The sequence below is a fragment of the Schistocerca cancellata genome, chromosome 7 (assembly GCF_023864275.1).
Source record: "Schistocerca cancellata isolate TAMUIC-IGC-003103 chromosome 7, iqSchCanc2.1, whole genome shotgun sequence".
Classification (NCBI taxonomy): Eukaryota; Metazoa; Arthropoda; class Insecta; order Orthoptera; family Acrididae; genus Schistocerca; species Schistocerca cancellata.
Window position 1 is genome coordinate 372246709 of NC_064632.1, and position 16145 is coordinate 372262853.

Genomic DNA, 16145 nt, shown 5'->3' on the forward strand with positions numbered 1-16145 from the left:
TCCATTTCACCAACTGAATCACAGTGACATTGCTTCCTAAACTGCCAGTTTTACTATTTACAAATAATATTTTAAGATATTTTTACAAAAGTTGGCAACTTCAGATGTCCAAAGAAAATAAACGGATCAATAGCTTCAAAAATTGCAGTAACTATACCAGTTGAAGATATAATAAGTGCTCCTTTAATTCATCTGAATGATTAACTACTGCAGTCTGGTGTCTAGAACAAACACAAAAGTCGATACACAGCCTCTCTCCTCTTCGATACAGCTTGTACATTCCATAATGACACCATGCATGACTTTACCAGTGTGCAGCCAGGCTCAACCAAACAAAATTGGTAGTTTTGACCACATTTAGCATTATGGTGGAAACATGTAGCAGACATCCAATGATTAAATAAAAGGGAAACAAGGAACTTTGGAAGAAATACGTCTGTGAATCCATCAGTATTTAGGCGGTGAGATTTTAAAAGTGACAATAACATTTCACTTTCAACGGTTTACAATTAAATGTAAAAAAGATCCAGAATATGTGGTTCAGTCTAACAGAAACTATAAAAATAGGTAAACAAAATGTTTTTAGCCATTGTAGATGTCAACAAAGTAAAATGCTACTCCCATGTTGGATGAATAACTGTTAGATTATCAAAAATAATATATTTGCTGAAGAGACTGATGTCTGGTGTCACTTTCGCATATGAAAGGACATCATATTTTGCTTTTTTAGATCTATTTTAAGTTATGGATTAATGCTTTGGGGAAATAGTAAAAACTAAATGAAATTCTTGTGATTAAGAATAAGGCAATCAGAAACTTTACAGAGCCTATAAAAAGTTTTACAGTGAAACTCTAATAGGTGCATAAAACTATATACTATAGTGGGAATATTATTGCACAAGCTCCCAACAAAGCAGAGGAGGGTGATAATAAACAGAGAAACAGGAAAGGCACCAGAAAATCACAATAAAAGCTTAAACCAGAAAATCAATAATTCTATAACAGAAGATTCAATAGTTATTAGCAAACTTTCAACCAATATTTTACTAGCATCTGCCAAAATCTTCCATAAGGTAACAACAGTGATTCTCTGCAAGCCCAAAAACTTCTCGAAAATAAAAAAAGTGAACCAGAAACTCATTCACCTACATCCTGCAACCGAATAAGAAACAAGAAAAATAACAGCAAATCTAAAAACGATAAAGCCTCCACATACTTAAGGACTTTTCAAATAAAATTTTGAAGCTAGCCACTAAGTAAATTACTGAAATCCTCTGTCACTTAGCCTATTCATGTTTAGAAAAACAAATAACCCAAGATAAAATAAAGATTGCCAGAATTTTACCACTCTTCAAAAAAGATGATCCTATATGCCCAGAAAATGTCAGACCAGTTAACCTCTTGCCAATTTTGTTGAAGATCCTACAAAGAATAGTAGTTGTCTGGTTAATGTCATTTTTAATAAAAACTGTATCACAAACTGTAGGCTCTTTGGGTTCCAGAGAGGAAACTCTACAGTATTAGCTGGTTTCAAACTCATTATTATAATAATTTATTAATATTGTCTCAGCAGGCCTAGAGCGAGTTTAAATCCCTGTTGGTGTGTTTTGGGAGTCATCTGACGTCTTTGTTCTTCATAACCATCAAATGTTAATATTAAAGGTACAATGTTAATGTTATCCTAAAGAAGAAACACTCTTTTTCTTTGATTTGTGTTATCTTCGATTCTTTGGCTTTTGCTATTTATTCTGTATGTGTTTTGTTGTCTGCCATTAGTGTAAGCTGTTACACATTACACTAAACTCTGTGCAAACAGTCTTCATTTACTGCACCTGTTCACAGGTTGTAGGCCCATGTGCATAGGTCTGTTTTTCAGTGTAATGGCAGAGATTTGTTTGGTGATGTCGTTCATAACAGCAAAATTTGACATTACAGGTGTAATGTTGATGTGGAGGAATGAAACAATCTACCCATCAATTTCAGTGTTTAAAGATGTCTGGAGGAGACAATTGGGCGGTGTGAAAATTCCAAATGGAAGTGATATTCAGAGAAAAAAGCCTTTTAAATATTGTCAACAGCATTGTTGCTAAGCCAACAGAGGAGAAAGAAGCTGAAGTAAAAGCATGGCTGGAAAAGGGCCCAAAAGCACAGGAACTTACTGTGACGCAGATGGAGGTATCACCACTCACTCATCTACTTTCGTGTATGGCATCAGCCAGCATGTGGTCGAAACTGAAGACTGTGTATGAAAAATAGTCTGCAATGAGTATTCACCTCCTTCAGCTAAAGTTTTTCTCGCTCCAGTCTGTTGAAGACTCAGCTGTTACAGTTATGTAGAAAGTAGAAGAAATGAACACAAATTTGAAGCAAGCAGGTGAGCCAGTTTCAGATAAGATAATAATAATAAAAATGTTAATGTTACTGCCAGAGCGACATAAACATTTGCGTTCAGCACGGGAGTCTATCTCCTTTGAGAAGCAAATGCTTAAGGAGTCAATTTCAATATTGAGGAAGAGAGAAATAATCAGTCCGATCAGCCAGATGTAGCTTTGGCCAATGTTATCAGGAAGCAAAATTGCTTGTATGGTTGTGGTAAGAAGGGCCATTATGCAAAAGAGCGTAAATGTAAAGCAAATAGAGAAACGAGAAGCTGCAATGATTGTAAGAAAAGAGGTCATTTGCAGGCTGTTGAAATCGAAGGAAGGCAAAGTAGGCTCAGGATGTAAATCCCTTTATGTGTATGAATCAATGAGTTGACCTAGAAGATTATTGGATCATGGATAACGGTGCTAGGAGCATATGTGCAATAAGAGAGAACAGTTTACGAAAGTGAACAGTGATAAAGCTCAATGAAAGGCACTATAGGTAACGGTAAACTTCTTGATGTGATTCTGCATGGTACTGTGGAAATGCATGAAATGGACTTAAATTTGTCAGAACAGTAGTTAGTGGAGTGCTTTTGCGCCTGAACTGAAATTCAATCTGTTTTCTGAAGGAACTGTGTTAGACAAAAATATGCTTTAGTGTCAAACAGGAAACAATGTGAATTCTTGAACAGTAAGGCGAATGCCGTGCATTGTCGAAATGTGTCAACAGAATGTGTCATATATTGTTTTCACTAAACAGAACACAATAAGAACTTTCAGTAGTTACTTCATCGCGTTTGGATAAAACACACACTCTGGTTGACAGTACTGACACTAGTGAGCTTTCGCCAGTCAATATTGATAGTGGCCTGATCAGTTTGTCTAACACTGTTGAACACTTGAGTGTCTGGCATAAAAAATTGTGCCATCACAGCATTATGCATGTGAAAGAGTTTTTGTCGTGTAAAGGAATGAGCTTCATTGACTCATTGACAACTTTGTCTCTTGTGAGGAATGTTTGGCAGGTAAACAGCATCGCTTGCCTTTCGCAGTCAGTTCCTTGAGAGCTAATACCCCACTCGAACTGGGTCATGCAGATGTCTATAGACCGATAGAGACTCACTTTCTTGGAGGAGCAAGATATTTTTCGCTTTTTAAGGATCTACTCTCGTTGTTACAAAGTATTCTTTATGAAACAGAAGAACTAAATTAAAGACTTGATTAGGAAGTTTATTGCAGCAACTGAGGGAGAAACTGTTCTGAAAAGGAGTAGTAATGGACTGGAGTTTATGTAAACTGACTTGCTACATTTTTGAGTAAAAATGGCATAACCCATTAAAGACGCATTGTGTACACACCACAACAAAATGGAAGAGCTGAAAGGGAAATGCGCACCTTGGTTGAAACTGCTCGTTCAATGATTTCAGGACCTGAAAATAAAGACATTGAGAAAGGTGTAGAAAATTAATGGATCACTTATGTATGCTATGTTAGATTTCACGCCATATATTTGCATAACTATAAGTATTCTAAGTAACTACCAATCACAGGCAAGTCTGGATTATGGAATGCTTTAAAACGTGTCTTGCGTTACATTAAAGGAACCCTAAAACTGAGTCTGTTATATACTAGGAATTAAAAGCGTACTGATCCTATAACTGGTTTTGTGGACTCTGATTGTGCTGCTGACAGAGTATACAGAAAGTACACAAGTGGCTATCTTTTCAAAGTTCCGGATTGTAGTGTTTCATGGCCATCTAAAAAGCAACGGACAGTGTCTCTGTCATCAACACAATCTGAATTTGTGGCCTTAAACTTGGCAACTAGTAAAGCCTTTTGGCTCAATAATTTGTATCGAAGTCTTTCTGGCAGTAAAAGCGCTGTTGTACTTTCTGAAGACAATACACAGTAATAAACCTTTGCAAGAGCCCACAGTTCCAGAATAAACTAAAGCATGTAGTTGTGAAATTTTATTTGTGAGAGGGAAAATTCTTACTAAGAAAGTTATGTTAATATACATGAGCACAAATAACCAACAAGCTGAGTTTCTGACAAAGTCACTAGGTAAAATAAAATTAGGAAAAAATTAGAGCCTTGTTCGGACTTACTTAGATCTTATAGTTTGTTTTGTAACATTAATAATTAACATCAAGTGAGGGTGTTAATGGTACAATGTTACTGCTTTAAGAAGCAACACTGTTTTTCTTTGCTTTGTGTTGTCTTCAGTTCTTTAGATGCTTTGGCTTTTGCTGTTTATTCAGTGTATCTATCGTTGTCTGCTATTAGTTGTAAGTTGTTATACATTACAATAAACTTTGCACAAACAGGCTTATTTTCGTGCTTCACTTAATGTGCCTGATCACAGTTAATGATGAAGCAACACCAGTATGGGATTAGAGAAACAGCCCTCAGTATCATAAAGCTATTTTTGCAGAACAGAAACTAAGCAATGGAACTTTAACAAAAGAAAGGGAATCACCTATTACAAAACATAGAACATGGTGTGCCATAGGGCGGAATTCTAGAACCTCTCGCTTTCCTTATGTAGATAATTGATTTACACTATAACACAGAATGTGAACCGACTTTGTTCGTACATCACGCAACAAGAATAGCTGTGAGACTGAGCATACAATGGACTGTAACTAAAAGTTATCAAATATTTGAAATGATCACTGACTGGTTTGAAGTGAGTAGGCAAATTCTCGATTATGAGAGAACTACTGGAGTAGTGTTGAGAAACAACAGAAGAAAGAGAAATGAATTATTCGAATTGCAAGAGCTAAATGGAACCATTGAAAGTGCAGAATTTTTAGGGATCACTGTAGACATTTGTTTAGGACAAAAAGATCAAGTTGCCAACGTAAGCAATAAATTTAGCCATGCTGTTTTTACAGACAAATTAAGCCACTAATAACTAGAGATGATCAGTGCTTGGCGTTTTTCTCATATTTCTGTGCTATAATGAACTATGTTGTCGAGACCTGGGGCCACTGGACTGATGCATTTGAAATATTCAAATTACATAAGAGATCACTCAGAATAATAAAAATATCTTAAGACAAAGAGAAAGCTGCAAGCCAATTTTCAAAAAAATATAACATTCTAACTTCCTACAGTTTGTACACATACAAAATTCTGATCCTTACTTGGGATTACAAAGATAAATTCAACAAAAATGAAGGTATGTATAACACCACTAGAAATTGCTTGAAATTGAGAATTCCACAGCATAACATAACATAACAGAAGCAGTGATTACCTGAGAGCAAAGTTTCAGTTCTTTATCTACACATCACTAATGCCAAATCGAAAGTTAAATTTAAACATTTGATCTAACTTCTACTACTTCTTTCACTTAAACTCTACTACTTCTTTCACTTAAAAATAACTGAATTAAACCGACAGAATAATGAAATCAAAATGTACACAGGAAGAGATGGATAGCCATCACAGGCCCTGCAGAGCACACACTGCTTCCACAAACTACCTCCATTCCTTCGTGTTTTGTGCCTGGTTCCTCCAGGTGTCTAAAATCCACAGGGTTGCTTGGTCCTTCGTCAGGTCGTCCATCCACAGCTTTTAAAGGTGTAGTGTAATGGTCAAGAGCGTTGCTTACGAAACTGGCGAACTGGGATCGATCCCAGGTGCTTCTTAAAACTGAAGTAAATAGCATGTTCGACAGTTTCCAACAATGTATACTTTCACTACTTTCATATAGTGTTTCCAATGAAAAAAAGGTACAGAACAGTACACTTCACAAAATATCTCTCTTCAAATTGAAAATAAGACATTCAGATCCAGAATAGGTAGCTGAAAAGTTTAACATGTACTTTACTAATATAGCAAAGCAGTTAATCGAATATCAGTATGACGATGGACCTACATGCCTACCAAATTGTTTAAATGCTAGTGTTAAATCTATGTTCCTTCAAACAGTCACGGAAACAGAGGTGAACAAATAATGAGGTCACTCAAAAACAAATATTCATGTGGACTGGATGGTGTGCCAGACAATGTCTTTAAAAAGTCATCTGATAATGCATTAAAACCTCTAATATTTATATTAAACAACTCCTTATCAACTGGAATCTTTCCCAATAGCCTAAAAACAGCTAAAGTAACTCCACTGTTCAAAACAGAGGACTCTGAAAATGTAAATAATTATCGTCCAGTATCCCAACTCAGTGTTTTCTCCAAAATATTTGAGAAAATTTTCTACAATACACTACGAAGCTACATTACAAAAAATTCATTACTCCCAGCAAATCAACATGGATTCAGTAAATCAAAGTCTACAACAACAGGTATGTACGAGTACTTAGAAGCTGTGCTTAAAGCACTGGATGACAGAAAAAATGCTACTGGTATCTTTTTGGACTTTTCAAAACCTTTTGACATAGTTGACCATGACTTCCTCATTCACAAATTACATCAAAAAGGTGTCTGAGGAATCCCAAATCAGTGGATAAGATCTTACCTAGAAAACAGGTAGAAAGTGGTGGTTTTAAGGCATGATGACATTTCAGTACAAGGAAATGTTATCACAACAACAAATGTCTCCAGTAAATCAACAATAAAGTACGGAGTGCCACAAGGTTCTGTTCTAGGACCTCTACTGTTCCTCCTTTATACTGATGATATAAATGACTTTATTAAGGTGGGAAAACTAATCTAATTTGCTGATGACACCAGCATATTAATAACAGCTGCTGACAAAATCTCATTGGAAGTAGCAATAGATACTGTAATGTCCCAAATTACTAGCTGGTTTCAAAAAAATTAAGTAATAATAAAGAAAAAACTGTCTTTATGAATTTCCACTCTTCTCCACATGTGCAAAACTTTGTTACAGTACCATACCTTGAAAATACGTTACTGAACTCGGTTATTGACACTACGGTTCTAGGCCTATGGGTAAAAGATAATTTAAGACGGGACTGTTATATAAAAGAACTTGAGAAACAACTTTCACTAGCTTGTTATGCTCTGTGTGTGTTAAATAAAAGTGCAAGCAAGTCAACAGTTATTCAGGCATATTATGCATAGTTCCATGCACTACTTCGATATGGGCTAATCTTCTGGGGAAATTCAGCAACCAGCATGAAGATCTTTAGGATGCAGAAAAGAGCAATCAGGGCTATCTGCAACCTAAGAAAACTGGAAACATGTAGACTATATATCATCCAGATGAAAATAATGAGCCTACCGAGCCTTTACATATATGAGTGTATCCTGTTTGCAAATGAGTATCTTTTAAACCAAACTGGACATCTTCAACAAAATAAGCATATACAGTCACAACACAAGAAACACAAATAATAATTCACATGTCACAGTGTAAAACAGCACTGCACCAAAAAAGTGTATCACAGATAACAGTTCAGCTATATAACAGCCTACCCAGTGATTTAAAATCGCAGCAACATAAAATTTTTTTTTAACATAATATTAAGTCATTTCTAGTGGAAAAATGTTTTTACTCTGTAAAAGAATTTTTAAATTACAAAAAATAGCCTTGTAAACAACGATTATGTAATAATGGTTAAATTCAAGTTGCTATATTTGTCACTTGTAGTAAATGAAGCAGGCAAAAAGGAATACAAACGTCTCAAAAATGAGATCGACAGGAAGAGCAAAATGGCTAAGCAGGGATGGCTAGAGGACAAATGTAAGGATGTAGAGGCTTATCTCACTAGGGGTAAGATAGATACTGCCTACAGGAAAATTAAAGAGACCTTTGGAGATAAGAGAACCACATGTATGAACATCAAGAGCTCAGATGGAAACCCAGTTCTAAGCAAAGAACGGAAAGCAGAAAGGTGGAAGGAGTATATAGAGGGTCTATACAAGGGCGATGCACTTGAGGACAATATTATGGAAATGGAAGAGGATGTAGATGAAGATGAAATGGGAGATACAATACTGCGTGAAGAGTTTGACAGAGCACTGAAAGACCTGAGTCGAAACAAAGCCCCCGGAGTAGACAACATTCCATTGGAACTACTGACGGCCTTGGGAGAGCCAGTCCTGACAAAACTCTACCATCTGGTGAGCAAGATGTATGAAACAGGCGAAATACCCTCAGACTTCAAGAAGAATATAATAATTCCAATCCCAAAGAAAACAGGTGTTGACAGATGTGAAAATTACCGAACAATCAGTTTAATAAGCCACATCTGCAAAGTACTAACACGAATTCTTTACAGACGAATGGAAAAACAAGTAGAAGCCGACATCGGGGACGATCAGTTTGGATTCCGTAGAAATACTGGAACACGTGAGGCAATACTGACCTTACGACTTATCTTAGAAGAAAGATTAAGGAAAGGCAAACCTACGTTTCTAGCATTTGTAGACTTAGAGAAAGCTTTTGACAATGTTGACTGGAATACTCTGTTTCAAATTCTAAAGGTGGCAGGGGTAAAATACAGGGAGCAAAAGGCTATTTACAACTTGTACAGAAACCAGATGGCAGTTATAAGAGTTGAGGGACATGAAAGGGAAGCAGTGGTTGGGAAGGGAGTGAGACAGGGTTGTAGCCTCTCCCCGATGTTATCCAATCTGTATATTGAGCAAGCAGTAAAGGAAACAAAAGAAAAATTCGGAGTAGGTATTAAAATCCATGGAGAAGAAATAAAAACTTTGAGGTTCGCCGATGAGATTGTAATACTGTCAGAGACAGCAAAGGACTTGGAAGAGCAGTTGAACGGAATGGATGGTGTCTTGAAGGGAGGATATAAGATGAACATCAACAAAAGCAAAACGAGGATAATGGAATGTAGTCGAATTAAGTCAGGTGATGCTGAGGGTATTAGATTAGGAAATGAGACACTTAAAGTAGTAAAGGAGTTTTGCTATTTGAGGAGCAAAATAACTGATGATGGACGAAGTAGAGAGGATATAAAATGTAGACTGGCAATGGCAAGGAAAGCGTTTCTGAAGAAGAGAAATTTGTTAACATCGAGTATAGATTTAAGTGTCAGGAAGTTATTTCTGAAAGTATTTGTATGGAGTGTAGCCATGTATGGAAGTGAAACATGGACGGTAAATAGTTTGGACAAGAAGAGAATAGAAGCTTTTGAAATGTGGTGCTACAGAAGAATGCTGAAGATTAGATGGGTAGATCACATAACTAATGAGGAAGTATTGAATAGGATTGGGGAGAAGAGAAGTTTGTGGCACAACTTGACCAGAAGAAGGGATTGGTTGGTGGGACATGTTCTGAGGCATCAAGGAATCACCAATTTAGTGTTGGAGGGCAGCGTGGAGGGTAAAAATCATAGGGGGAGACCAAGAGATGAATACACTAAGCAGATTCAGAAGGATGTAGGTTGCAGTAGGTACTGGGAGATGAAGAAGCTTGCACAGGATAGAGTAGCATGGAGAGCTGCATCAAACTAGTCTCAGGACTGAAGACCACAACAACAACAACATTTGTCACTTGTAATTTATGATTGTTATCTGTAATTAATTTTGTCATGCTCTCTCTCTCTCTTTGTCTGTGTGTGTGTTTCTGCTGCTTTCACAATTTTGACTTGTCCTATATTCAATGTTCTGTTTAAGTACATAATGAATCAAATGGACCAATAAATAAATGAAAATGAATGAATGAATGCCTTGGTCGTCCAGTTCGGCGTTTGGTGTTTGGTTTCCCTGTAGTGTCATCTTTGCCTGTCTTCCATCTGGCATACAGGCTACACGGCCCACCCATTGTATTGTTTTGCTCTTTATCTTCTGTAGGATAATTGGTTGCCGCATCATTCTCCATTATCTAAAACTGGTCCCCATATCTCCCTCATTACTCTTATTTCAAATGTTAATAGTTTTTCCTTTTCTTGCTTAGTCATGTTCCATGTTTCTGAACTGTACATTACTGCTGGGCATATAACTGTGTTGTAGATTTTCATCTTGGTGTCCACTGAGATAGATTTAGAGCAGAGCGTCTCTCTGAGGGAATGCATGTTTTTCTCTCTTCTTGTGTGTGGATGGATACACAGGACGAGAGAAAAATGAAAAGTAAAATGAGGTAACTTCTTAACAGCATTTTTGTATCAACTGTTGTAAATTTGGTACAATATTATTGCTTTTAATTTTGTTTGTTAATGTTGTTACTTATTTAAACAATTCTACTGATTAAATTGGTAAGGCTAATGTTCACTAATTTAAAATCTGACAAAGACAGTATTTACCTGGATATGCTCTCTAGATGTACATCATTAGTTGGTAAATAAAAAACTAAGTAATGCCAAAGGTAGGTAACAGAACACATTGTAAATCTTTGTTTATAAGTATAATAGTAAGTAATCTATATGTACCTGTCAATGTACACTCTTGCTGAACCACCTAATTTAATTGCCACATATCGAAGACACGATTAAAATACCAGAACCTGTAAAAAGTAATAAAGGCCGTGTATAAAAAATTGCCTTAACGAGCCCCAAACATGCCAAATAAATTATTTAAGAATGGGTTTCACAGCTACCACTGCTTTTGTTTATCGTTACTAAGATTGTTCCGTTCGGACCACTGAACTTACCTTATATATTGAGCTATTGATTCAGACTCCCCTACGCAACAATTTGCCTGAGCTTGTAACATCTGCGCAGATCGATTGTAGCGTGTGGAGTTGAATTTTGCGCAATGAGTTGTGGGCAGACCGAAGAGACTGAAAATGTTTTTATTAACCATCAGAAATTAATAGGATTCAGGGATAGAATGTATGGTATTCTGGTATCTTTTTGATTCAAAATTGGAAGTTGGAGTTCCAGGTTTGAGCAAAATTCCTCAAATCTGTGTGCACAAAATGTATAATGAGGTCAGGAAGCCGCTGAAAATCTCACACGTGAAACGTGAAGAGAGCTGTTCGTTCCATTCGGAGTTTCTCACCATGTGCTTGAACACTGAATTGTGAAACGACTAATAAGCACCAGTGTACTAGAGAGTTTGTTACTGAAATATACAGGATTTAGTGGTTCTGAAAAGTTAAGAGCAAGGAAATCACATAAAAAGGCAGCAGCTTATGATTACCGCACACTTGAGTTACCCAGTGGCAGGCAACAAAACCGTTAAAAAATGTCAACCCTAACATTTTATCAAAGAGTTCCAATATGTAACCCATCTAGAGTCGGTGACAACCAAGAATGGTTTGGATCTCCATTGTTTTCTGGTCTCTTGAAAAATACCGAGACCCAGTATGAGGACATTTATGGAAGGGAAGAGAGAGGCAAGAGCAGAGGGAATGGCATGTGAGAAATTACAGCGTCAGTATATATTTGTATATTTTTATGGCCTTTCGTAAATAATTTTTCTGGACATCGTTCGTTCTATAACTCGCGAAGTAAATAAATGTGTGCAAACTGCTGCTACTGAAGGTGCCTGCACAGACATCGGCGCATACAGATCGTTGCGTATGTACCGGACTTTTGACCCTGATGGGGCTTTAGGTACACTTCCTATATCACTGGCGGATTTTGTAGCATTATCTACCGGTGGTAGGCGCTTTTATTTCTGCTTCTTGAAGACTGCGGTCCTGCCTCTTTTTCATGCAATTGTTTGGTTAAGGTCTTTAGATAATGTGTGTAGAAGGATTTGCAAATTGTGCTTCTGTTTTCCGGCAAATAGCCACTAAAGAAAAATTATACGCGACGAAAATTTATCTTATCCTAAGTAAAAGTTTCCGAACGAGACTTATAGTACGGCAATAACATTTAGAACATTATAGAAACCGCCTGTGAACCGAAGAATAAGTCGATAAAATATAGGTTAATGATGCCGTTTGTGTGTCATGCTATTAAGTTTGGCACTTTTATTAAATTTTAAAGATAAGTCTGTTTCCTGCGTAAATCTTCAAGCAGAATAGCTCGAGTAATTCTTACTGAAAAAGGTCTTCGCAAAGTTCCTTCAAGAAACAGTTTTCAAGTTCGTCTTTTCAGTTATGCTAATCTGGACATGTGGGTTACATCACTCTGAACTGTTGACACTGAATTAATCGCCTGCTTATCACTTTCATTCCGAATCCAGCTCCTGTAATAGTGGGGGAAGTAGTAATAAGTGGCTTAGTTGGTGCACAGCTGACGCCTACACGCACAGTTAGCGGCTGTGTACCAAAACGACTGCCATGGAGAATAACTCGTACCTGGGGATTGATTTAAGCACACAACAGGTGATGAACATTGGTTTTGAAATGGCACATGTCTTTGGAAGTGGGTTCCTAATTAATATGCACAGTAAATGATATTTTATTGTGTTCACGGAGGTTTCTCACAACGTTGTTACGCGCACGGCAATGTCATTTAATGTGGCATGTCAAACGAAAACACACAATCCCACGCAATTTTTGTAATTATATGACGAAGCTTGTTCGCCAAAGAAAGAAATCGATATCGTGTAGTAAAATTGTAATAGGTTAGGTTGTCATGGCACTGAATATTGTCCATTTTCGAATAATAAGCTTGTGGGGTTGTCATAGCGATTTCAGTAATAACTCAGTTTGTTTGACAGATGACAACTGTGGTAGTGTCATCAAAATGCGGTGCCTTATATTAAATCATATCTGCATGAATTTGTCATTTTCGTCTCGTTTGTAAACGAGTTCTTAGCAGATTTTTATTCACTTAATATGTGGGTCCACCATTTATTGGGGGAAAAAAAAACACAAATTTTACGGTTCCTAAATACATGAATATTACGTATAGGTAATACACGTCAGTGGACTACCATTATCAGCTTGCAGCCCCACATAAGAAAGCATTTATCAGTAATCCAAGATCCTGGAGAAATGTCCTTAAAGCAGACTATTATAGCTACACGAGGCTGTTAATGCATTTTATTTTGTATATCATCCATGTTGTCATTTGTATGGCGCAGAACTGTAATGTGAGCTATAAATGTAAATAATTAACATTTCATGTAAGACTTTGAAATACACAAAAGAGGTGCAGGTACATCTTATCAACAGAAGCACCTCTGAAGACCAGCTTAAAGAAAAAGCAAGTTACACAGCAGAAGAATTTAAGACATACATGATATGATCCTGTCATCTTTATTACTAATTCTATGTCATTCACCAGCCATTACCAGACAGACAACATCAAGTTTGAAATAATATATACTACATAAAATGAATAAAATATTGCTGCTGGAACTATAATATTAAAATGGGTACTGTAAAAACAAAGAGAATAAGACTGTCAATACAGTACTAGAACACAGTACAAGAACTAAGTCAGCATTGTTCCCAGGTCATGGCCAAGCAGATTGCATCACATTTTAGTGATTATATATTAAAATCGCTACTAAAACTAAGATAACAGACAAGAAGCATTGCATAACACAAATGTTATAAACAATGATTATAAACAACTATTTGCAGCTCCTAGATGTTTCCAGTTCGTGGATTCACATGTGATTGTATCATGTTGACTTTTCTCTAAAATTCCACTTGGGGAGAAAAATTCATTTATAGAATATAGGCCTAGTGGCTGTTGGTTGATACCAGTCTAGCTCTACAGGTCTGCTGAGGGAAATCTGTCCAGTGTTTTACTTAGGCAACAGCTTAGAATATGTGTTGGCATTAGCAAATGTGTCATAGTTGTGAATTTTTTCTCTCTTGCTGAAGAATCCTTGATTTTCTTTTATATAGACAAGAGAATTGAAAATGTATTGGCTAAATATTGTCATTATTCCCATCTGCTTGAAAATGGGTCTACAGTGGTCAAATTTCTTGCTGGAAGATGTTATTATTACAGCCTTCTCTTGTAGGAGCAATATGTTTTTACTTTCAGTAGAGTGTCCCCACAGCATCAATCCATATGTAATGTGGCTGTGGAACATTGCGTAATACATTGTGATTAAGTACTGATCTGTTATCAGGAATTTGAGCATCCTGACAAGGTAAATTACTATTGAGGCTTAGAACACACACATGCAGCGTGTTTGGTCCACAGCAGCTTATTGTCAGTTGTAATTCTCAGAGGTTTGACATTATCAACATTTACTATGAGTCCAAAGCCACCAAGACTGCATGTTTCCTGGGCTCTATCTTCATTTAATTTCATTTTGTTTGTTTTGTACCACTTTTGGCTACTTCAAACAAACTATCAGAATCTTTTAGTACCTCAGATGAATTTCTACCCTTAGTCATTAATGTGTATAATCTGCAAAAAGCAGGGTAGAGCCACCACAAGTTAAGTCATTGACAGACATAAAAAAGAGCAGAGGGCTAAGTATGGAGCACTGCGGTACACCCAGTTCACATGCCACTTCATGAGACATCGCTTCCTGTGTACAAACACTCTGCTGTCTTGTTTCCTAGATAAGATGACAGAATCTCAAAAATGACACCCTTTATACCATAAGCTTTTAATTTTTCCAGGAGTATCTTACAAGAGGTGCCATCAAATGCCTTGTTTAGATCTCAAAGAATTAAAGCCTTGCAGTTCTTTTCATCAAATGCTTCCATTATCTTTGTTATTACATCAAGTAAATGTAGATTTCCCTCTTCTAAATCCATGTTGTCTATCCAGGAAGAGGTTGCTGTCTTCGAAATAACATAGTGGTTGGGTTTTCATTATAATTTCAATCACTTTTGCTATTATAGGTATTATAGAAATTGGTGTCTAACTGGATGGATTGTTAGGATCACCTTTTATATACAGTGGCACTGTCTTTGCCAGTTTTAAGAAGTCTGAAAAAGCACCAGCCTCAAGTGATTGGTTAATAACAGGAGCCAAAGGTTTGAATGTGTGCTAACAGAGTGTTTTTAAAACCTTTCTCAGTTTTCACTTCTGTGCTTGTTAAGTTCCCAGACTGCTTTGCATTGTTTGGGGGCTTCAGAAATGAACCAGATATTATGTGCCTTCTTGGCTACTTTTACTTCCTTTCTGTAGATTTGTGTAGCTTTCAGATAACAACAATGAAACATATATTTTGCCCAGGCATATGCTGCTGTTGAACTTGGTCATTTATTTAGCAGCAGAACAACATACTTTGTGTTCCAGATTGGGGCTGTACCATGCTTTGTTTCGGTGTATTTATTTTCTGTTTAGTAGTTTATCTATCTAAGGGATTCCTTATGGTTACTGAATGGAAGTGAAACATGGACGATAAATAGTTTGGACAAGAAGAGAATAGAAGCTTTCGAAATGTGGTGCTACAGAAGAATGCTGAAGATTAGATGGGTAGATCACATAACTAATGAGGAGGTATTGAATAGAATTGGGGAGAAGAGGAGTTTGTGGCACAACTTGACTAGAAGAAGGGACTGGGTGGTAGGACATGTTCTGAGGCATCAAGGGATCACCAATTTTAGTATTGGAGGGCAGTGTGGAGGGTAAAAATCGTAGAGGGAGAACAAGAGATGAATACACTAAGCAGATTCAGAAGGATGGAGGCTGCAGTACGTACTGGGAGATGAAGCAGCTTGCACAGGATAGAGTAGCATGGAGAGCTGCATCAAACCAGTCTCAGGACTGAAGACCACAACAACAACAACAACAATATGGTTACTGATGGGAAACAGTTGTCAAGATTTAGATGCATTTAATAATGTGAATAATTCTCTCTACACTCAGTGCTTACATGTTTCATTTATACACCTTACCACAGTTGCATGACTCCCACACTGCTGCAAACAATCATTAAATATGTACCATCAGATGAACCATTTTTAGGTGGTTCAAAACTGGTAATGAGATATTAAAAACTGAAGAACAATGCAAAAGGTGACTGGATGCAGTAATTTTAAGCAACCCTTAAAATATTTAAAAGTGTCAGTTG

At 36.8% G+C, this 16145-nt stretch overlaps 2 protein-coding genes across 2 annotated transcripts in view; both read left to right on the plus strand.

The window, feature by feature from the left end:
- The first annotated feature begins 6330 nt into the window (after window positions 1-6330).
- LOC126092782 (uncharacterized) lies at window positions 6331-9967 on the plus strand. The gene is made up of 2 exons (XM_049908510.1): window positions 6331-6673; window positions 9933-9967. The coding sequence occupies exons 1-2, from the start codon at window positions 6331-6333 to the stop codon at window positions 9965-9967; spliced, it is 378 nt and encodes a 125-aa protein (XP_049764467.1).
- Window positions 9968-12404: 2437 nt separating this feature from the next.
- Window positions 12405-16145, plus strand: part of LOC126091845 (xylulose kinase-like) — a 149825-nt gene continuing 146084 nt past the window's right edge. The window contains exon 1 of the mRNA XM_049907102.1: window positions 12405-12531. Within this exon, the coding sequence (XP_049763059.1) occupies window positions 12487-12531 (45 nt within the window). The 5' untranslated portion in view covers window positions 12405-12486. The remainder of the gene's footprint in view (window positions 12532-16145) is intronic.